Genomic DNA, 24,523 nt, shown 5'->3' with positions numbered 1-24,523 from the left:
TTTTTGCTTTTGCTCCTTGTGCTTTTGGTGTCATATACAAAAAATTATTGCCAAGACCATGTCAAGGAAATTTCCCCCTAGTTTTCTCTGAGGAATTTTATGGTTTTAGGTCTTATGTTTAAGTCCTTAATCCATTTAAAGTTAATTTTTGTGAATGGTATAAGATAGGGGTCCAGTTCCATTGTTTTGCATTTTAATATCCAGTTTCTCAGCACCATCTATTAAAAAGACTATCCTATCTTCATTAAGTATTCTTGACTCCTTTGTCAAATATTAATTGACCATATATGTGTGGGTTAATTTCTGGGTGCTTGATTCTGTTTCATTGGTCTATGTGTCAGTTTTTATGCCAGTACCATACTGCTTTGATTACTATAGCTTTGTAGTAAAGAATGTGTAAGAATGTGTATATATGTACACATACATATAATAGAATGAGGAAGCATGATGACTCTAGCTTTGTTGTTTCTTAAGATTTCTTTGGTTATTTGGGGTCTTTGGTGTTTCTATATGAATTTTAGGATTGCTCTATTTCTGTGAAAAATATTGGAATTTTGATAGGAATTGCACTGAATCTATAGATGACTTTGTGTAGCATGGACATTTTAACAATATTAACTCTTACTAACTCTTCTAATCCATGTTACCTCGGATTTTTTAAAATTCAATTTATTTATTCAAATTATTTTCTTAAATTCCTTTTATTTGTGTATTATAGCTTTTGGTGTATAGATATTTCATGTCCTTGATTACATTTATTCCTAAGTATTTTATTGTTTCTGTTGCCTTTGTGAATGGGATTGTATTATTTTTTTTCCAGATACTTCGCTGTTGGAATATGGAAACTCAACCGATTTTTGTATGTTGATTTTGTATCTTGCAACTTCACTTTACTAGTTCTAACCATTTTTGGTGGAGACTTTAGAATTTTCTCTGTAGATGATCATATTATCTTCAAACAGAGACAGTTTTGCTTCTTCTTTTCTGGTTTGGCTGCCTTTTATTTTTCTTGCCTAATTGTTCAGGCTAGGACTTTCAGTACTATGTTGAATAGGGGTGGTGATAGTGGTTACTCTTGTCTTGTCCCTGATCTTACAGGGAAAGCTATCAACTTTTGACCATTACGTATATCATTAGCTGTGGGTTTATTATATATGATGTTTATTAAATTGAGGTATGTTTCTTCCATACCCACCTTTGTTGAGAGTTTTGATTATGATATTATGTTGAATTTTGTTATATGCTTTTTTTCTGAATCTGTGGAGATAGTCTTATGATTTTTGTCTTTCATGCTATTAATGTGGTATATCTCATTTATTGATTTGTGTATGTTGAACCATCCTTGCATCTCAGGGATAAATTTTACTTGTTCATGGTGTATGATCCTTTTAATGTGATTTTGAATTTAGTTTGCTAATAGTTTTTTGAGAATTTTTGTATCTATATTCATCAGGGATAATGTCGTGTAGATTTTTATTATTTTTTCTGGTCATGTCCTTAATTGTCTTTGGTATCAGGTTAATGCTGACCCAGTAAAATGAGTTTGGGGATTTTTTCTCCTTTTTAAGTTTTTGAAAAATTTGAGAAGTATTGACATTAAGAATTTGAGAGGTATTGACATATCCTCTCAATGAATTGACCCCTTCCTTTATCATTATGTAATAACCTACTTTGTCTCTTGTGACAGTTTTTGGCTAGAGGTCTGTTGTGTCTAATGTTAGTACAGCTGAATCTGCACTCTTTTGGTTTTCATTTACGTGGAATATCTTTTTTTATATTCTTTCACTTTAAGCCTATGTGTATCTTTAAAGCTGCACTGAGTTTCTTATAGGCATCATATGGTTGGATCTTGTTAATTTTAGCTATTGAGAGACTCTACCTTTTTTAATTGTATTATTTAATCCATTTACATTTATTATAATTATCAATAGCTAGGGACTTACTAATAATATTTTGTCAATTTTGCTCTGGCTATTTTGTAGTTCCTTTCTTCCTCTCTTGCTGTATTCCTTTGTGATTTGATTTTCTGCAGTGATATGCTTTGGTTCTTTTATCTTGTGTGTATTTACTGTAGACTTTCATTTTATGTTACCATGAGGCTTATTTGGAACATGTTATAGCAGTCATTTAAACTAATTACAATTTGATTGCATAAAAACTATTTCTTTTTATTCCCCCCACCAATTTATGCTTTTTATATCACATCTTACATCTTTTTATATTGTGTATTCATTAAAAAAATTATTATCGTCACAGCTATATTTAATATATTTAATATTTTTGTTCTTTAACCTTTATAATAGAGTTAAGTGGTTAAAACAGCACCATATTACAACATTAGAGTATTTTGAATCTGACTATATACTTACCTTACCAGTGTGTTATGTATTTTTATGTTTTTATGTTACCATTTAGTGTACTTAAATTTCAGCTTAAAGAACTCTTTAGCGTTTCTTGTAAGGCAGAGTTAGTTGTGATAAACTCTCTCAGCTTTTGTTTTGTTTATCTCACTGTTGTTTCAGAAGGACAAATTTGCTCAGTAAAATATTCTTGGTTCATAGTTTTTTTCTTTCATCACTTTTAATATATCATCTCATTCTCTCCTGGCCTGTAAAGTTTCTATTTGAGAAATCTACTGATAGACTTATGGGGGTTCTTTTGTACAAAATAAATATGTATTTTTCCTCTTACTACTTTTAAAATTCTCTCGTTGTCTTTAATTTTAGAGTGTGTTTATATATATGTTTATAGGAGTTCATTCAGTCTTTTATTAGGATTTAAAATATTATTTATTTTAGTTTCAAGTATATAGTACTTAGTAAAGTACTATATGCTTGATAAAGTACTATATACTAGATAAAGTATTCTTGGTTGTAGATCCTGGGTTTTCATCACGTCGACTATTTTGTGCCAAGTCCTTCTGTCCTGCATAGTTTCTTTTGAGAAATCAGCTGCTGGTCATATGGGTGTACCTTTGTAGGTAACTAACTGCTTTTCTTTTGCTGCTTTTAAGATTCTCTTTTTATTTCACCGTTGGCGTTGTAATTATGAAGTGTCTTGGTGTGGGCCTCTTTGGGTTCCTCTTTCTTGGAACTCTCAGAGCTTCCTGGGGTTGTATGTCTATTTCCTCTACCAGATAAGGGAAGTTTTCCATCATTATTTCTTTAAAACGCTGTTCAATATCTTGTTTTCCTTCAGATACTCTGATCAGATGGATATTTTGACCTTTAATAGTGTCCCATATGCTCCTTAAATTATTTTTATAGTCTTGGTATCTTTTTTCTTGCCATTCTGATTAAATGTCCTTGGCTTTCTCATCTTCCAGATAGGCCATTTCAGCTTCTTCTTTATTCACTTTGTTTATTCCATTTAATATATTTGTCATCTCAGATAATGTGTTCTTCATTTCACACTGGTTTGCTTTTATAATTTCCATTTCCATTTTTATGATTTTTTAAATATCTTTTTATTGAAGTTCTCACTGAATTTATCTACACTTCCTAAAAGTTCATTGACCAACTTTATAACCAGTGTTTTGAACTCTGCATCTGTTAGATTACTTGACTCCATTCTATCTGGATCTCTATTCTGTTCTCTATGGTTTCTGCTGCTTTGTCTTCCCATTTTGGCTGCCTATCCGTGTCCCTTTCTATGTACTAAGCAAAGCTTCTAAATCTCCTGGTCTTATTAGTGTGGATTTGTGAAGTAGGTGTCCGGTGGCACAGTCCTGAGAGCGGTTCAACTGCAGGCCAAATTTAGCCCACGCCTCTGCCCCACTTGGGCCACCTGTTAAGATTCATCAAGCAATCCACAGATGCTGTGCATATAGTTGCCTCAAAAGGCCACACCAGAAACTGAGGCCAGCTGTCTTTGTGCTGCTCAGCAAGGAGCACTTAACTCACTGAGGATACACCTGGGTGTGACTTGACTGGGGCCATGAGTTGGGAGAGGTGGAGTTTCAGGGAATCCTTTGGGCAGAGTGACCTCTGTTATCCAGTATGATGACATCTCCACTGTGTCTGCACACTGGGAGAGAAGAGGGCTCAACAAGGAACAATGGATACTGCCGGCACCTCTGTACAGAGCAAGTATTGCCTCGGTCCTCCCTCCGACATGTCTCCCTGTAAGTCCCAGGTGCCCTCAGAGTGTAGCTCAATTGGCACTGGTGCTCAGAGTGGGCAGGTCCATCACCACGAAACTCTGCTCACAGATGCAGCACCTTTAAGAGGCTTCTGCCACTGCCACAGCTTCCATCTAAGCTGCTCAAGACCTGGTAGCCCCGCGTCCTTGCCCTGTCCTACCTTCTGCCATTGCAGGGTGATTTCTTAGATTTCTCAGATTTCTCCCTAGTTGTATGGCTTGTTCATTAGATCCCATGCATTTTTTCCTTGCTGTTTGTTTCTTGTTTCTGTCACAACTTTGATTTGGTCACCAGAGGGATGACCAGAGCCACTATCATCTACGCCATTTTTTTCCCCTCCTTTTGAGTGTTTTATCATGAGATGTTTTGGAGAAGATTGTTTGGGTTGAAATTCGGAGTGACATTAGTTTCATGAACTTGGATGTCCAGCTCTCTCCCTATTGTTATTTCTCAGTCATTATTTCTTTAAAAACTTCCTAACCCTTTCTGTCTTTTCATTCTAGGACTCTGATGATGCATATATTATATTTATTAATGATATTCTGTGAATTCCATAGGCTTTCTTTATTCCATTTTCTTTTGTTCCTCTGACTAGAGGAGCATAATTTAAAATGGTATGTCTTCGTTCTCAAGCTCACTGGTTCGTTTTGCTGCTTCTTCAAGTCTGCTGTTGAAACTCTATTGAATTCTTCAGTTAATTTTGTTCTTCAGCTGCAAAATTTCTGTTTGATTGTTTTTATGTTTTCTATCACTTTGTTGAACTTCTCATTTTGTTGTATTGTTTCTCTGATTTTATTGATTTGTTTATTATCTTGTAGTTTATGAACATCTTTAAAACAATTATTTTGAATTCTTTATCAGACATTTCTTGTATCTTCATTATTTTAGGGTCAGTTACTAGAGGTTTACAGTTTCCTTTGGTGAAGTCATGTTCTTCTGATTTTTCATAATTCCCGTAATCTTGTATAGGTATCTGTGCATTTGAAGAAGCAATCCCCTCTTCCAAACTTTATGGACTGACTTCTGAAAGGAAAAATGTTTATCTGTGGGCAGGACCATGCTGGAGCATGCTGTGACTTTGGGTTTAGTGATACAGCATGCCAAGTTTTGGGTTGCATTGCGGTTCTGAGTCCAGTGGGACGCGGTGACTTATGGGCTCAGGCCACTGGGGCCCACAGCATCAACAACTGGGTGGTCCTTAGCTAGCATTGCAGGGGTTCTGAAGAAACTGCAAGGTTACCCAGCCATGCCTCCAGATGCAGCAGCTAGGAATCATGGAATGTAGCAGTGGTGGTCAGAGGTGGTGGTATGCACACATTTACTTGGCTCTAATGGCCAACTGTATTTGCCTGTGTAGTGGCAGAGACTGGTTGCAAACACTCACATAGTGATGATCTCCAAGGGCAATAAATAAGGGTCAGGACCAACTTTGGGTGCACAGAATGCTGGGAGTAGGGGCCATGGCTGTTGGCATGCACCACCATGTCTGCTTGGTCTGATCATGGGTAAATGGCAGTGGAGGCCAGTGTCAGAAGTCAGCCTGGGAACATGCAAGTCTGTAGCTGGGCTGGCTGGCTATAAGTGGTTCAGGACAATGACGGGAGATGGGGCCAGAGTCAGGCCCATAAATAGCAGTGGGGGCCTGTCTGTTGGTGTGTACTCCTGTGGTGGCATTTGGGTGCACAGCTGGTTGGGCTAGCTACAGGTGAGCCCAGTGATTGAAGCCAGTGACTGGAGATAAGGCTGAATTTGGGCCTACAAGCAGTTGTGGGGACTTTGCCTGTCAGTGTGCATTTCAATGACTCTAGGATCTCACCATAAGTGTGTACATGGTGGTAGAGGCTGAAAACAAGTTAGGCTGTTGGAGTAGAAGTACACAGCCGGAGGCATTGGCCTTGACTGCAGGGGTCTGGGCTGGCATCTTGCTCTCATGTAGTGTCAGAGAGCTGGGCACGAGCTGCTGGTATGGATCTCAGCCTCCAGCAGGTGCAGGTGGGAGGGTGTAGGGAGGGACTCAGGTGGCTGGTGTCTTTGAATGTGAATACTTGTGAAGTAAAAACTGGTGAAATCTGCAGGGGGCCTATGGGAGCTCTGCTGGCCGTTGGTTTCTTCAGTGGGGAAAGATGCTGGGGTCCTCTACAAGCAAGTCACTTGGAACCATGGTTTGTCCTGCTGTGGGGCTTATACTGGGAACCCTTGCTCTTCTTCCTTGTTGCTAGCCGTCTTTATATAACTTTGCCAATCTCTGGGTGAGGTGAAACTGAAGTGGATCTTTCTGGTACCCTGAAAACTGGGGAAGCTATTTGCTCACCCCCTTTCCGTTTCCCAGTGAGAGGAACTCTTTTTAGTTGAGGAGTTCTCTCTTGGTGCTGAGCTATGTTTGGCATGGATGATGAGATGATCTAGGGCAAATGAAGCTGTTTTTTTTTTTCTCTCTCTTGTGTGGTTTTTCTCAGGTGTTTTGTTCCATTCTCTTGCTGAAGTTTCTTAAGTGGACTCCTGAACTCTTCCAGCACTTTTTATGTTCATGGATAGCCATCTAATTGTTGATCTTTTTGGGGGGATGGAAACTGGGATCTCCTACACTACCATCTCAGTGACATCACTCCTGTAAAAACTGATATTTACAAGTTACTGGAATCTACAAACTACTACTTAAATAAACTACCTAAAGCTCAGGTGAATTAATATAACCAAGTAAATTAAAATGGGGTGTTAGATTCATGGAGAAACATGACTTCTACATAATAGAGATTTATTATATCAGGATGATAATAGTGAGAAATAAGTGACATTAAATATTAAATATTCATATATATGAATATCCATACACTTATATACATATATAGCTCACTTATTCTTATGAAGCTGTTGTAGAAAATTCAAAATAATAATTCCCTGTTATTTATATGATATTGAGAGTTCTTTTAGACTCACATTTAAATATAAGATGATTATACAGTGGGAATTCTCTATCAAATAACTTATTATGTGAAGAATGACTTGGACCAACAGAAGGCTCTCTAGATTTATAATGTCATACTTGTGTTTACTTTTTCCCTATTCACCCATTAGTATATACCAATGTGCACACTAAACTCTGTCCTGTTTCATAGAACTCATTCTCGCTCTCTCACCCTTCCAGAATGGAAGTTAGTATTATGGGGATCCTGGCTGGTGCTCTATTCCTTCAGGAGGTTAATATTGACATCAGCCTGATATGCCCTGTTTGGCTGTCCAACAGGCATCATTATAATGTAGACTTTGACTTGGTTCAATAAATTCAGTTACCATGAAGTGTCTGATTGATATGAAGTATTGGAGTGATATTGAACGTCTTGATAGGTCCAACTTAACCCTTGTGTGCTATTGAGTGGGATAGGAATGGGGTCCACAATGACTGCCTAGTTAGCAGACAGCTACAGATATCTGCAGATGGGTGGCCCAATGGTTCCTGTAGGGCATTAAGAGCTAAAACCAGATAATGAGCCCATACTGGCAGATTGTCCAGCTCATACGTTGTATTTTGGATTGTGAATCCTTCCGTTTGCACTTTTATTTCTTATTAAAGTCATACATGATTAATTAGTTTTGAAAAATCAAGTACAAGGCTCAAAATTAAAAAAAAAAGACCACTTTATGACTCTTTAGATACTTACTTCCCATTCCAGAGACATATACCTTAAAAACTTTTAGCTTTTCTGCTATTTATTTTATATTTTTAAAAATAGTGATTTTTTTTCAATTTTAGATTTTGTCTATTTATATCTTTCACCTCCCACACTATACTTCCTGTCCCTATCTTATAATTGTTAAAAAAGTTATAATTTTTAAAAAAGTCATGGGGATGAGGAGCACAGCATATGGAATAAAGTTAACATTAATATATTGGCTGGGCGGAAAACCAGAGGAGAGAAGGAGCAATTAAGGGGGTTGTTTTATAAACTATATAAATGTCTAACCAATGTACTGTATACTTGAAACTAAAAAAATAAACAAAAAAATCACTGTTCAGAGTTTTTGTTTTAATTACCACTTGGAACCATGTAAATATTGTTCCTAAGTTGGACCTCTAGTGTATTCTGACTACATTTCCTTTCTTGAGCTACCTTTTGTTTTCCTTGATGTTAAAAATTGACTGTCACTCATTTATTACTAAATCCTTCCCCATGTAAATCTCTATCAGCATAGAAATGCATATCGGTTCTTCTATTGGACCTATTCCTTCCCCCTGCCCCCGGAGACATTAGTTGTCTTGGAGGCATTCTTCAAAAAGCTCCCATCCATCCCGCCCCTCCTTATCCAAAATGGACCTTTTGGGCACATTGTTTGTGGAACTAATTAGATGCTACTCTGGTGTGGTCTGAATCCAACCACAGGGTGTGTTAGTTCTGGGGCCCCTTGGGAGGTCTGCCAGTGCAGGTCCAGGTCAGCCACTGCCTGTTCTTGGCCTGGGGCAAACTGGTAGGTGCTACACAATGCTCTGCAGTTAGTAGCTGCCTGTACTGGGCTTGGAGGTCCCTGATAGAGGCTATGCTGGGAACAAATCCACTGCCATTAGTGCTAGGTGCTGTTTTGCAAGAAGTACAGGAGATGCTGAGGCTGGCTGCTGTTGTTTGGGGTTTGTGGAACTTTGAGAGATTTTAGAAAAGTCCACAATGTGGGCTGAGGCCAACAGCTTTTGAAGAGCAGCCACTGAAAGAGGTTCAGGCTAGTGTGTGGTTGGGTGAGGTAGGGACTCAGGGGATCACAAAGGTGTGGTGAGCAATGTTAGCCAACATGATAGAGACTTAAATTTGTGCCTGAATGCACCTGCTGTCTGTGTGGTGGGAAGGCTCAGCAAAGGAACAGTGGTGCCTGCCAGTGCCTCTTTCTGGGGAGGAACTGCTTCTCCAGTTCTCACCCTGAAGACAGACAATTCACTTCTTCCTCATATGTCCCTGGCACATTTCAAGCCACTGTTTCTTGGTGGGAGCTTAGGGTGAGTGTTCTTGAGTGAGTCTTCATGCAGGCCCGTTAAGAGGATGCCTGAGTCTCCTGCAGCCCTCCATCTTACTTGGAGAGAATCCACTGTTTTTCAGCCAGATATTATGGGGAGTCCTCTTTCCAGCACTAGTGCTCCAGGCTGGAGAGCCCTGTGAGGTGTGGACCCTTTGTTCCTTAGGGGGAACTCTGCAGGCTAGATATCCCTCCTGTTTCTTAACCACTACATGTGGATGTGTCACCATTGATGTCTGTGCTTCTCCTACCAGTCTTGACATGGCTGCTTCTTTATATTCTTGGTTATAGGACTCCTGTTTAGCTAGTCTTCACGTGGTTCTCAGTGGTGCTTGTTCTGTTATTTAGTTGTAATTTTGATCTGCCTTTTCATTTCTTAATGGTGAGACTTTGGTTGAGCAGAAATTTTTAATTTTGGTAAAGTTCAATTTTCTTTTTATGATTTATACCTTTCTGATCCTATGAAGAAATCTCTGCCTAGCTCAATGACAAGATTTTCTCCTATGCTTTCTTTTAGGAGTTTTATAGTTTTAGTTCTTAAATTGGGTCTATTTGACCCATTAAAAGTTATTTTGTGTATATGATAGGAGATAAGGGCTGAGATTCATTTTATTTCATATGGACATCTAATTATTCTATTACTCTTTGTTGAAAAGACTGTTCTTTTCCCACTGGAATATTTTCAATTGAAAAGGATAGTGTTTTGTTAAAAATCAGTGAACCACATATGTGTGGGAGTATTTCTGCACTTTCTATTTTATTTTATTGATCTGTGTGTTTATTTGTATGTCAAATCCCACCATCTTGATTACTGTAGCTTCACAGTAAGCCTTAAAACCAGATAGTATAAAATTTTCCAACTTTGTTCTCTTTCAAAATTGCTTTGGTGAGTCTTATGTTTTTTTTGTTTTCTTCTTCTTCAAACTCCAACCAGCAGCTGGACACCATAGCCCCAAGTGCCTAGCTTGGGGTTTTCCCCTATTGCTGAGTACACAGTCTGTAAAGTAGCGTTGGGCCTTCCATTCTTGGGTAAAAATAGAGACCTTAGATAGATGCTGGATTCAAGTCAGCTTAGTGCTGAGAAGCAGCATGCTGAAGAGTGCCACGGACAACCATACACAGTGACCTGCCTATTTGTAAAGCAGTTCATCATTGTATTAGATTCTCACATTGGCATTTTGCTACTTTAGGAGGTAGAAAGCCAAAAGGAAGGCTTTTTTGGAGTGATTAAAGAAACAGTTCTCTTCCATTAGTTCTGTACCTCCTACTACTCAGAAATTATTTTATGGCTACTTCTGATTTCACAGAATCAATCTCCTTCAAACAATAGTAGCTGAGATTAAACATTCTCTGCTTGTTGTCTTCCTTGGAATAAGATTTCCAATGGTTTATTTCCAAGTATTTGTGATTTATATTTGTCTAACACCCACCAATATAAATTTCCTTACAGACACCTCTGTCATCCAATGGCTACCTAAGTATATTTTGGAGACTGGTCTCTTTTATTTCCTCTTTCTTTTTATTGCTGCATATATGAATTGCAGTCATGCAGGTGTGTAGACTGGCACACGCACTATTTCTCTAAGTTTATACTTCATGAGATTAATTTTCATTTATATAAACATTTTATTATTTGAAATTTACAAAGGATAACTGTATATGTAATTCTTAAGTGAGTTTTTAGCCTAATTCATTCTTTATCAAATGTTTTTTTATTGCCTTCTAATGAGATAAATTAAATACTAAGGAATAATATTTTGTTGGTTGGGGTTAAATTTAGAAGACCCATGAACCATTGTAATATTTAAGCTGTTTGCCCTTCAACAACTAATTTTCCTCCTGTAGGAGTGATAGTGGCCCTGTTGAGATGCATGGTCTAATTGATAGAAAAAAGGTAATCCTATAGCAATTACAATAATAATAACTTCCTTTTATTACAATAACAATAACTTCCCTTTATTAAGTGATTTTTATGCACCAGATACTATTATGTGCTTAGCAAATGTTATAACTCTCATTAAAAAATAAATGTGCATAATTTCCATTTTCTAAATGAAGAAACTGAGACAGGTTGTTACTTTTATCTAAAACCAAATTTCAACATGTATATTGCAAGATGGTTGTGTGTAGACTTCAAAGATTTTCTCTTTCTACTACTCTCTACTCCTTATGATAAAACTGTTCAGATTAATCAAAAAGTTATGACATCCTGTGGCCAGAGGTACACATTTATTGTAGCACTTAAAGTTGCGACATATTGACTTCTAGAAATTGTTCAGTCCTTCCTGTTTGACATTGCTTGTAGGTCATCAAAGATTTTCTTGTTCTCTGAGCTACTTATAGTTTACTGGGAAGAACACTTGGCAAATGATTATAAGGAACTCTGGATGTGTCAAAGGATAATTCTATAGAGAATTATCACAAGGTGAAAATATTATTTTGTTTTGGAAGAACTCAGACACAATTTTCTTAAATTGTGATACTCCTAAAGAGCTCTTCATAATATGTAATTCATCATTTAAAATTATACCATTTTTTTCTTTTATATCTGTATGCTTATTTAAAAAGTTAAAAGTAATATCACACATAGTAAAAATCATATAGGGTAGGCTCATATAAAATGAAAAGTTAGCCTTTCCTCATCTCCAACTTTTAAACTTTTGAAAGATATATTCAATTTTTCCTCAATTTCAAATGCACGTGTCAGCATGTATATCTATGGATATGCTTTTTATTTACAAAATTGAGATTACTGTATCCAAATCGTGTCATATTTTGCTTTAGTCATTCTTTTAAAATTGTTGCATTGTATAGTTCATTATGGCTGTTTCATAATTTCTTTGACCCATTTCATATTAAAAGATACATGGTTTTATCCAAATATTTATTATTCGAAGGAGTCTCTTGAAGAATGTCCTTAGTACACATAGTTTGGCATCTTTGTGAGTATATTTGTACAGTAAATTATAGCAGTAAGACTATTAGATCAAAGGGTATGTGCATTGTACATTTTCATAGATGTTGCCAAATTGCCCTTCAAAACGAGTACAGAAAACTACACTAATGCCAGTATAGTTTGAGAAGACCACACTGTAGATTTCAAAGTGTGTGAGAAGACCCACCCTCACAGCACTAGATACTTTAAAACTAAAGATTTTGCCAATCAGATGAAAAACAATGTCTTGTTTTGAATTGCCTTTCTTTAGTTATAAGGGTGGTTGAACATACTTTCTGTTTCTTTGCCAGTTGGGTGTTTTTTAAATGAATTGCTTATTCATATTCTTATCTATTTTTCTATTGTGAAATCCATGTTTAGTTTTGTTTTATAGATTGTATGAGCTGTTTGAAATGAAAGAAATCAGTCCTTTTTTCATTTGTGTGGCTTTTCTTTCACTCAAGTTGACCATTTCAGTATGTCTTTTACAAATTTTCATTTATTTGACATTTAAAACCATCAATTGAGGTTTAATTTTACATAAATAAAATACATTTTAAGTTATAGCGTGATGAGTTTTGATAATTGAGTTCACCTGTATAACTACCACTTTAATCAAGATAGAATAATTCTACCATCCCAAGTAGTTTATTTATGCTCTTTGTAGATATTTCCAGTACCTGTCTCTAGGAAAGAATTCATTTGCTTCTTGTTACTTCAAATAAATTTACTTTTCCCAGAATGTCTTATGTGAAATCATACAGTATATGGTCTTTTGTCACAAATATTTTGGTCAGCGTAAATCTTGATATTTATCCACATTTTTTATGCCAGTAGTTTATGCCTTTTGATAGCTAAGTTGTATTCATTTATGTAGCACAATTTATAAATATAGTTACTTTTTTCTTAGTTTTCTCAGGTATACCATAGACAAGGTTGCTTGGATATAGGAATTTATTCTCTCACAGTTTCGGAGGCTAGAAGTCTGAAATCAAGGTGATGGCAGCATCTTGTTCTTTCTGAAGGCTCAAGAGGAAGAAACTTCCTTGCTTCTTCCTGGCTTCTGGTGGTTGCAGGCAATCATTGGCATTCTTTGGCTTGCAGCTGAATAATTCCAATATATGTCTAGCATCCTTCCCTCTGTCTCTGTATCTCTTTTCCTCTTATTGTAAAGACACCAGTCATCATTGTCCAAGCCCACCCTACTCAAGTGTGACTTCATCTTAATTAATTACATCTGCAATGACCCTGTTTCCAAATAAAGTCACATTCACAGTTACCAGAAATAAGGACTTGAACATATCTTTTTGAGGACACAGTTTAACCCACAATAGTTCTTCTGGCCCTGGAAAATTCTTGTCTTTCATGTGCGAAATGCATTTACCACATCCCAACATTCCCTAAAGTCTTAACCGTCCCAGCTTCAACTTTAAGTCCAAAATATCATCTAAATATCATCATCTGAAAAAATTTGAAATCTTACCTTTGATATCATCTAAATCATGTATGGATGAGACACTGGGTATAATTTATCCTGGGCCAAAATTCTCCATCCGCAGACTTGCAAAAATCGAAAACATATCTGCTTTCGGAATACAATGGTGGGACAAGCATAGAATAGACATTCCCATTCTGAAAGGGAAAAATTAGAAGGAAAAAAATGTTGCACTTCTCAGCAAGTCTGACACCCAGTAGGGGAAAGTACCATTAGATTTCAAGGCCTGAGAATAATCGTTTATGTCTTACTGATTTGTTCTCTTGGCCCTCCTCGGACAACAGCCCAGTCTTCTTGTCCTCCCAGTGGGTTGCCCTGCTCTATCAGCCCACCAGTGTAGTGGCTCCACCCTCTTTGGTCCTTAGAGTCATCTTTCATTTCATCCCATTACTGTTCTTTTTACCTGCTGGATAAAATTTTTGAAAATCTTGTTGGTCTTCTGTGTATGTCATGGGGATCTACATCAATAGACATAAGAGGTCTTTATGGAGCCTTCCTGGATAACTCCATTTCTACCTCTGGCTTCTGCTGAGATGATTGATTAGATCCATAAATCACATGCCTAATCTCTTTAGCATAGTTTTCCTGCCATGCCCTTGACTGTTTCCAGAAGATAATATTGGGATAGGTTGAGAATTTTCCAAACCATTAAGTGCTGGTTCCTTTTTGTTTAACAATTTCTTCCAGAATTTCTCTTTCCTCTTAGATTTTACCATAAGCAACAAGGAGAAACCAGGTCTACCTTTCATACTTTTGAAATCTCCTCAGCTGAATATCCAAATTCATCACTTATATGTTCTATTTCCATCTCTGAATAATAGAGCACATTTCAGCCAACTTCTCTGACATTTCATAACAAGAATTGCCTTTACTCCACCTTCCAACAAAATGTTCCTCATTTCCATCATTTCCAATAGTGTGTTTCTATCATGAAAAGGCATTTAATTTTGCCAAATTCTTTTCTTAGAATTTATTGGAATACATTTTCTTCCATTATGTTAGTATGATGATTTACATTGATTTCCAAATGTTAAAAAGGTTTGCATTCCTGGGATGAACCGGAAGGCTGTGGTTGACTTGATTTTTTAATATTTTGTTGAGAATATTTTCATTTATGTCCATGAGGGTTATTGCTCAGTAGTTTTTTTATTCATTTGTCTGGTTTTGGTATAACAGTAATGCTCATCATATATGATGAGCTGGAAACTATTCCACAGGGTTTGTGTAAGATTGGTATATGTTTCCTAAAGACTTGGTAGAAAATTCACCATCTGGGCCTGTAGTTCTTTGTGAAAAAATTTTAGCTATAAATTTATTATTTTTAGAAGATATGAGGGTATTCAAATTTTTCTAGTTATTTTGTATCTATTATGGTAATTTGAGTCTTTCATTAAGCTGTTTGTCTACTCCCTGCATCCTGTTTTTCTCCAGCCCATTTACCCCTTCCACTTACTCTTTTACAGATGGGGGCCTAATGGTGAATGAATATTAAGAAGGTTTTTAGAATTTTATCTACTCTTCTTCTTACTCCTATAATGTTGCTGAGCAAGCTGGATTAAGTATCCTACAAATTTCTGAAATCTTATGTGTCATTTTTTCTTTGAGTTCTGCTTTACAAAGATTATGACACAAGATTTTCTACCTTCTTTATTTAATTTCTACTGATTTTTTTGCTAGTTTTTTTTAAAATTAAAATTCTTTTTCTTATTTATTTTGTTAATTTTTCTGTTACCTGGCCTTACTACACCATATCTTACATTACGAATGTTCAGCCAATTGACACCGATGGACAAATCCTCCAGAAAAAAAAAATCAACAAGGAAACAATGAACCTAAAAGACACACTAGACCAGATGGATTTAAAAGATATTTTCAGAGCATTTCACCCCAACGCCTCAAAATATACATTCTTCTCAAGTGCACATGGAAAACTTTCCAGGATAGACCACATGTTAATAAGTCTCAATAAATTTAAGAAGATTGAAATCATATCAGCTGCCTTCTCTGATCACTATGGTGTGAAACTAGAAATCAACTACAAGAAAAAAAACTAGAAAATACACAAACACATGGACGTTAAATAACATGCTACTAAACAATGAATGGGTTAACAATGAGAGCAAAGAAGAAATCAAAAGATACCTAGAGACAAATGAAAATGAAAATACAACTCAAAATCTATAGGAAACAGCAAAAGCAGTCCTAAGAGGGAAATTCCTAGCAATACAGGCCTACCTCAAGAAACAAGAAAAAGCTCAAATAAATAATCTAATCTTACATTTAAAAGAACTAGAAAAAGAACAGCAAACAAATTTCAAAGTAAGTAGAAAGGAAATAATAAAGATCAGAGAGGAAATAAATGAAATAGTCTAGAGAAACAGTACAAAAGATTAATGAAACCAAGAGCTAATTCTTTGAAAAGATAAACAAAATTGACAAACCCTTAACCAGACTCATCAAGAAAAAAAGAGAGAGGACTCAAATAAAATCAGAAACAAAAGAGGAGAAATAACTACAGACTCTACAGAAATACAAAAGATCATAGGAAATACTATGAGAAATTATACACCAACAAATTGAACAATCTGGAAGAAATGAATACATTCTTAGAAACATACAGTCTCTCAAGACTGAGTCAAAAAGGAACAGAAAGTCTGAACCAACCGATTGCCACCAATGAAATTGAATCAGTAATCAGAAACCTACCAAAAAACCAAAAGTCCTGTACCAGATGGCTTCATGGGTGAATATTACCAAACATTCAAAGAGGAATTAACACCTATTCTTAAACTATTCAAGAAGAGGAAAGGCTCACTAACTCCTTTTATGAGGCCACCATCACATTGATTCCAAAACCATACAAAGACATTACCAAAAAAAGAAGACTATAGGCTAATATCTCTTAGGAACATTGATGCAAAAATACTCAACAAAATACTAGAAAACCAAATTCAGCAATACAGTAAAAATATACATCGTGATCAAGTTGGATTTATTTCCGGGATGCAAGCTTGGTACAATATCCACAAATCAATTAATGTGATACACCACATTAATGAATTAAAAGATAAAAACCATATGATTACATCAACAGAGGCAGAAAAAGGATTCAACAAAATCCAGCATCCATTTATGATAAGAACTCTCAGGAAATTGGGAATAGAGGGAACATACTTCAACATAATAAAGGCCATATATGACAAACCTACAGCTAACATCATACTCAGTGGGGAAAGGCTAAAAGCATTTTCCTTAAGATCAAGAGCAAGACAAGGATGCCCACTTTCACCACTCCTCAACACTGTATTGGAAGTCGTAGCCACAGCAATAAGACAAGAAAGAGAAATAAAAGGTATCCGAATTGAAAAAGAAGTAAAACTCTCATTGTTTGCCAATGACTTGATAATTTATATGGAGAACCCTAAAGATTCCACCAAAAATCTGATAGAACTAATCGATGAATTCAGTAAAGATGAAGGTTATGAAATTAATATTCAAAAGTCAGTGGCATTTTTATATACCAACAATGAACTTTTGGAAAGAGAAATTAAGAAAACAATCCCATTTACAATTGCATCGAAAACAATAAAATACCTGGGAATCAGATTAACCAAGGAGATAAAAGACCTGTTCTTAGAAAATTATGTCATTGAAAAAAGGCAGCGAAGAAGTTACAAATAAATGGAAGAATATACCATGCTCATGGGTAGGAAGAATCAACATCATTAAAATGGCTTTACTACTCAAAGCAATCTGTAGATTCAGCGCAATCCTTATGAAGATACTAAGACATTTTTCAAAGAGCTAGAACAAATAATCCTAAAATTTATATGACACCATAAAAAACCTTGAATAGCCACAGAAATCTTGAGAAAGAAGAACAAAATTGGAGGTATTACACTACTTGATATCAAACTATACTACAAGGCCACAGTAATCAAAGCAGCATGGTACTGGCATAAAAACAGATACATTGATCAATAGAACAGAATAGAGAGCCCAGAAATAAACCCATGCCTATACGCTCACTTAATATTTGACAAAGAAGGCAAGAATATATGATAGGGTAAAGACAATCTCTTCAATAAATAGTGCTGGGAAAATTGGACAGATACATGCAAAAAAAGAAAAAAAGAAAAATTGGACCACCTTCTTATACCATATTCAAGGATATACTCAAAATAGGTTAAAAACTTAAACGTAAGACCTGAAACCATAAAACTTCTAGAAGAAAATATAAGCAGTAATCTCACTGATATTGCTACTAATAATTTATTTTCAGACATATCTCTTCAGGTAAGGGAAAGAAAAGAAAAAGTAAACAAATGGGACTACATCAAACTAAAAAGTTTTTGTACAGCAAAGGAAACCATCAACAAAATGAAAAGACAGCCGACTAAATGGGAGAAGATATTTGTTTATGATACATCTGATAAAGGTTAATATCCAAAATATATAAAGCACTCCTACAACTCAACAACAAAAAATCAAACTGTCCAATTAAAAAATAGGCAGAAGACCTAAACATATTTCTCCAAAGAGGAAATACAGATGGCCAATAGACATATGAAAAGATGCTCAAGGTCACTAATCATCAGAGAAATGCAAATTAAAACCACAACAAGATATCACTTCACACCTGTCTGAATGGCTATCATCAATAAATCAAAGAACAACAAGTGTTGGCAAGGATGAGGAGAAACGGAAACCCTCATACACTATTGGTGAGATTGTAAATTGGTACAGCCACTATGGAAAACAGTCTGGAAGTTTCTCAGAAAATTAAAAATGGATATACCTTTTGACCTAGCAATTACACTTCTGGGTATTTATCCAAAAAAAGAAAAACAAAACAATAATTCGTAAAGAACTATGCACCCCTACGTTCTTGGCAGCGCAATTTACAATAGCCAAGGTATGGAAGCAACATAAATGCCCATCAACAGACAATTGGATAAAGAAGTTACAGTTCATATGTACAATGGAATATTACTCATCCATTAAAAAAATGAAATCTTTCCATTTGCAACAACATAGATGGACCTAGAAGTTACTATGCTGAGTGAAATAAGTCAGAGAAAGGTAAATACCATATGATTTCACTTATTTGTGGAATCTGAGGAACAAAAAGGACAATAATCAAAAACAGACTCACAGATATAGAGGACAATCTGGTGATGGCCAAAGGGGAGGAGGATTGTGGAGTTGGTTGAAAGGAGTAAAGGGTTAAAGAAGTACAGATTAGTAGTTGATAGATAATCATGGGGTTGGGGAATATGGCATAGGGAATGCAGTCAGCATTAATGTAATGGCTAGGTGGAGAGCCAGAGGAGATAAAGAGCAATTAGGTGGATCATTTTATAAATTATATAAATTGTCTGTCTAGCCAATGTACAGGATACTTGAAACTAATAAAATTTTAAAAATAGAATATTCCGATTTTTTTTATTACCTTTTTTGTATGTTGGCCTTACTACCTCATATACATTAGAAGCCAGTGGGGGACAATGACACCATTTTATGTTTTTCATCTACTCCTGCCCATGACACTGGACATATAGTAATGACTCAATGACTTGTTGGCTATCGATTGATTCAAGTATGAATTAGTTATCAACTAGAAGATGAATCTTGGTTCATGATCTTTAGAGTCTACTTCAATTTTTACATTATTCCCTTCCAAAGTTAAGGTTTTAATGATTTAAAGAGGTACAAAATGCCATGATAAACATATCACATTTTATTATTTTCATTTTTATTTCTATTCCTATGCTGTTTATCCTTTTTCATCTTAGTTTTTGAAAAATATAATTTCTTTCCCTATTGATTTGATCCTTGTACATTTAGCAAGTATTGATTCTCCCCTGAACTCTTTTGCTGCATTTCTAAGACAGCAGAAGCTGAAGCTCTTTATTTCATTTTATTCAAAGAAGCACTAATATATCAATTATTTTATAGAAAATAGAATTTTCTAGTTAATAACTGTAATTTAACTGGCCATTGTTAAATATGGCCTATCATTTTCCTTCAATTTGTTATAAGGATGTTTTTATTTACTGTCGATTGTTTACCAAGATGATTTAGTGGCCTAATGCAGCTTTTTACCATGTGTTGGAAAAGTAAAGTAGAATTCCCTGTTTTAAAGTAGATTTTTAAAAACATACATTATTTTAAAATTTATTGTACCATATAAGTAAAATTTAATTCTAGAATTTGATTACTATTTGAAGGATCAAGATGAGAAATACACTGGTTCAAACATGGGCAAGAGGAAGTTACAGTCTAAAGAGTAGAATGTTATTTAAGTCCATAGTTCTGAAATTTTTATTGCTTTATATTCTTGCTTCTATAATCTTGTGTATATTTCCTAATTTTTCATTACTTTAGTTTTCTTATCGATCAGTTATTGATGTTTACACTAAAGAAACCTGGCAAAATTAAACTGAAATCCTTGAAAGTATCATACCACTATCAATGTATTATCATGTTTAGTAACTGCAGTTGTATTCATCATGAACCATATATTTTCTAGTACTGTTTTTATTTGTTTCTGGGGGATTTACTAAATTTACTTAACATTTTTTTGAACTCAGTTACTTCATCTATTAATTAAGGATACTTTAAACAATAAGTGAAAAAATTGTACCAGATGACTCCTCAAATTTCTTCTAACTTATCCGATTCCAATTTTATGCTTATATAAATTATTACATATTTTATTTTATTTTGAAAAACTTAAATATCTACACTCAAAGTATCTTGAAAGGTATAATTATGAATGTACATATTACATGACAGAACTAAGAATATTGGTGATATTTTGTCAAAATGCTGATAACTCAAGAGAAGTTATATTAGTGACTCTCTTTGAATCAAGGATAACCATGACAGGATAACAGTCTCTCTAACCTTATTTTTAGAGATCTTCTAGGAACTATTCTCACAGTTATATTGTAGGATACAGCGATTTTATTGAATATGTTAAAAGGCAAGTCTAAATCCTGTGTTATTATAGGCTTTCCAGAGAAGATGGAGAATAGTGTTTTGTCTAATTTGAACTCACTTAGTTTTATGATGACCTGCTGTTCTGAGTCTTCCATTTTTATAAGTTGCTGTAATGTTGTGTGTTACTTGTGCTTCTGTAGGTGGTAACTGGAAAGTTTCCATAGTCACCAGTGACTTGCCAAATGCTGGGACCAGCTCACAGATTTATATTACACTATATGGACAACATAGAAGTTCAGCCCCCATATATCTGTATGGAACAGATAGAGCTCAATTTCAAGATGGCCATAAAGACATATTTACTGTAAGTAATAAAATTGAGTAAAACCTGATAATATAAGTGATATAGCTAGTAGATAATTTGTAATGAATTCAATCTATTGAGTGCTTCCTATTACATCTATATGTGTCCTGTAGAAGATCAATCAAAAATAATTCATGGCAATTTTGCTCAATCATGCTCAAGTAGATTAAACACAAATAAAACTGTAATACGATAAGAGACAATAGAGAGAACCACTAGATGGCCAATATTTGTTGTTTTTATACTTGTGGCCTGTCAGGAGCAAGGGCTTGCTTTTCTGGCTGAGGCTCTAACAGATAAGGCTCAAAGTCAGGACCAAAAAGGCAAAAATAAAATTATCAAATAATTTTTATTATCAAATTACTATGTGTTAAACAAAAGTTAGAAAGATGAGCAATCCAAAGCAAGTCTTGAAAAGAGTCAAGAACCTTACACTTTATATATATATATAAACATATATATAAATATATATGTATATACATATATTTAATGTCTGTTAAATCAATGACTAGATACATAGAGAGATTGTTTTGAACTGTGTAGAGACAGAGAATAAAATCAAAATCAGAAAAAGAGTGTCCTTAAGTATCTAATATCCTTACAGAATACCCACTTTCATGTGTTCCTAGGTGTGTTTGGTTTACTACAGCCTGTATATTCAGCCCACAAATATCACAGGAGAGGTTGAATTATTTGAAACCAAATGAATAGTTTAGTTTGAGCTGTCCTTTCCATACATTTCATATGAGTTAATATTAAAAAAATTCTGTGTCAATAGTCACTACAAGTAAAAGTCAAAAACTAAAACTTTGTCATTATTTTGCATGTGTAAGAAATAGTTTTAGAAGTGACTATACAAAAAGTCTGAGTTGTTTTTGTTGTTTTGATATTTTATTGTTTTAAATTTACTGTTAAATCAAATTATACCTTCACATTGTGTATAGGTTAAATTGTTCTGAATTCTGTAGTAAGAAAAGAGTGCCTTTAGCCTCTCATTTTTATTTCCTTCTCCATCAGGAAATCATTTTTATAGTTTAATGATTTTTTTTTCCCTGAGCATTGCTAGCTACATTTCAGCTCTTTCTCTTGTCTTGCTTCTCTCTTGTTTGAGACCTGGAATTGCTACATTTATATCTTGTTTGTAGAGGTGATGGCTTCAAGTTTAGTAATTTGTTGCTGGTTTTGATCATCATTTTTATTTGTTCTAATGAATTTTTTTTGTAAGGGTTCTTAAGTAAACTTTTGTTTTCCCTTATCCTTAACTTTTTCTTTACAGTTTCTTTGTATAGATCTTTTATTTTCTTTGTTATTGTGGTAAAATCCACAAAGTAAAATTTACCATTTTAAAGTGTACAATTCAGTGGCATATACTACATTCACAGTATTGTTCAGCCATCACTACTATCTATTTCCAGAACATTCTAGTCACTCCAAAAGGAAACCTCATTAGGTAGTCACTTCCCATTCTCTGTTCCCCAATTTCTAGCTATCACTAGTTGGCTTTCTGTCTTTAAGGGTTTGCCAATTCTGAATATTTTCTCTAAATGAAATCATATAATATATGGCCTTTTGAGTCTGGCTTCTTTCACTTAGCATACTTTCAAAGTTCATCCATGTTATAGCATGTATCGCTAGTTTATTTCTTTTTATGGCTGAATAATATTTTATTGTATGGAAATACCACATTTTGTTTACTATTCGTTTTTGATTGTCATTTGGGTTTTTTTCTACCCTTTGGCTATTGTGAATAGTGCTGCTGTGAGCAATCATGTGCTAGTATTTTTTTTAATACCTTTTTTGTTTTTATTTCGAATATATACCTAGGAGTGGAATTTCTGGGTCATATGGTAGTTCTTTATCTTTTGGAGGAGCTGCCAACCTGTTTTCCACAGTGGCTGTACCATTTTGTATTCCTAGAGGTAATGTTTGAGGATTCTAGTTTCTCCACATCCTCACCAACACTTGTTATTGTCAATTAAAAAAATTCTAGCCAAATCTTGTGGGTGAGAAATGAGATCACATTGTGATTTTGAATTACATTTTCCTAATGATTAATGATATTGAGTATCTTTTTATGTAATTGATTGTTCTCCATTTGTACATCTTCTTTGGAGAATTATCAATTTAAAACCTTGGCCCATTTTTTTAATTGTGTTGCTTTCTCTTTTTGTTGTTAAGCTGTAAGAGTTCTTCATATATCCTGAATATTAAACCCTTATAAGGTGTATGATTTGCAAATATTTTCTCCTGTTGTCTTTTCACTTCTGATAGTATCATTTGAGGTACAGGAATTTTGAATTTTGATGTCCATTTTATCTATTTTTTCCTTTTGTTGCTTGTGTTTTTGGTGTCATATCTAAGAAAACATTGCCAAACCCAAGGTCACAAAGACTTACCCCTATGTTTTGTTTCTCTTAGTTCTTTGATCCATTTTGAGTTAAAATTTTTTTGTTGTGTGAGGTAAAAGTCCAGCTCTCTTCTTTTGCATGTGCATATCTACTTACCCTAGCACTATTTGTTAAAGATATTCTTCATTCTCCATTAGTCTTATACCCTTGCCAAAATGAAACTGACCATAGATATTAGGGTTTATTTCTGGACTCTCAATTTTGTTCCTTTGATTTATATGTCTATCTCTATGCCTGTATGGCACAGTTTGCATTACCTTGGGTTTGTAGTAAGTTTTAAAATTAGAAACTGTAAGTCCTCCAATCTTGTTCTTATTTTTCAAGATTTCTTTGGCTATTTGTGGCCTTTTGCAATTTCAAATGAATTTTAGGATTAGCTTTTCTATTTCTGCAAAACAGGCCATTGGATTTTGATAGGGATTTCATTGAACATGATGTGTTTACATTTATTTAGGTCTTTTTAAATTTATTTCAGCAATGTTTTGAAATTTTCTTTCTATAAATCTTACACCTCCTTGGTTAAGTTTATTCCTAAGAATTTTATTCTTTACCAAAGTATTGTAAATAGAATTGTTGTATTTCTTTTTCATATTGCTTATTACTAATGTATAGAAATTCAACAGATTTTTGTCTGTTGATCTAGTATCCTGTACCTTTGCTGAGTTCATTTGTTTGCTCTAATAGTTTTTTTTGGTAGAATTTTCAGGATTTTCTGTATATCAGATCATATTACCTGTGAATAGAAATAATTTTATTTCTTTCCAATTTGTATGTTTAAAAAATTGTTTTTCTTGGTTAATTGCTCTGCCTAGAACTTTCAGTATAATGCTGAATAGAAATCATGAAAACTGGCATTCTTGTCTTGTTTTTGAATTAGGAAGAAACTCTTAATCTTTCACCTTTGAATATGATATTACCTGTGGGTTTTTCATAAATTCCCTTTATTATGTTCAGAAAATTCCCTTCTAGTTTGTTGAATATTTTTATCATGAAAGTGTGTGTGCCGTCAAATGCCTTTTTTTTTTTTTTTCATCGGTTGAGATGACAGTGTTTTTTACCCTCTTCATGCTATTTGTGTGGTATATTACAATGGTATTACATTGAACCACTCTCTATTCCTGGAATAAATCCCATTTGGTCATGGTGTATAATACTTTTACTATGCTTCTGGATTCAGTTTGCTAATTTGTTAAAAGATTTTTGCCTCTATAAATTTTAGGGGTATTTGTCTGTAGGG

At 34.6% G+C, this 24,523-nt stretch overlaps 1 protein-coding gene across 1 annotated transcript in view; it reads left to right on the top strand.

The window, feature by feature from the left end:
* The window catches only part of RP1 (RP1 axonemal microtubule associated), a 330,366-nt gene that overhangs the window by 52,348 nt on the left and 253,495 nt on the right, over positions 1 to 24,523 (top strand). The window contains 1 exon segment of the mRNA XM_039868930.1: positions 20,715 to 20,878. Within this exon segment, the coding sequence (XP_039724864.1) occupies positions 20,715 to 20,878 (164 nt within the window).

Source organism: Pteropus medius, unplaced genomic scaffold (assembly GCF_902729225.1).
Source record: "Pteropus medius unplaced genomic scaffold, Ma_sr-lr_union100, whole genome shotgun sequence".
NCBI lineage: Eukaryota > Metazoa > Chordata > Mammalia > Chiroptera > Pteropodidae > Pteropus > Pteropus medius.
Note: the sequence above shows the minus strand (reverse complement) of the source record. Positions and strands in the feature narration are given on the sequence as shown.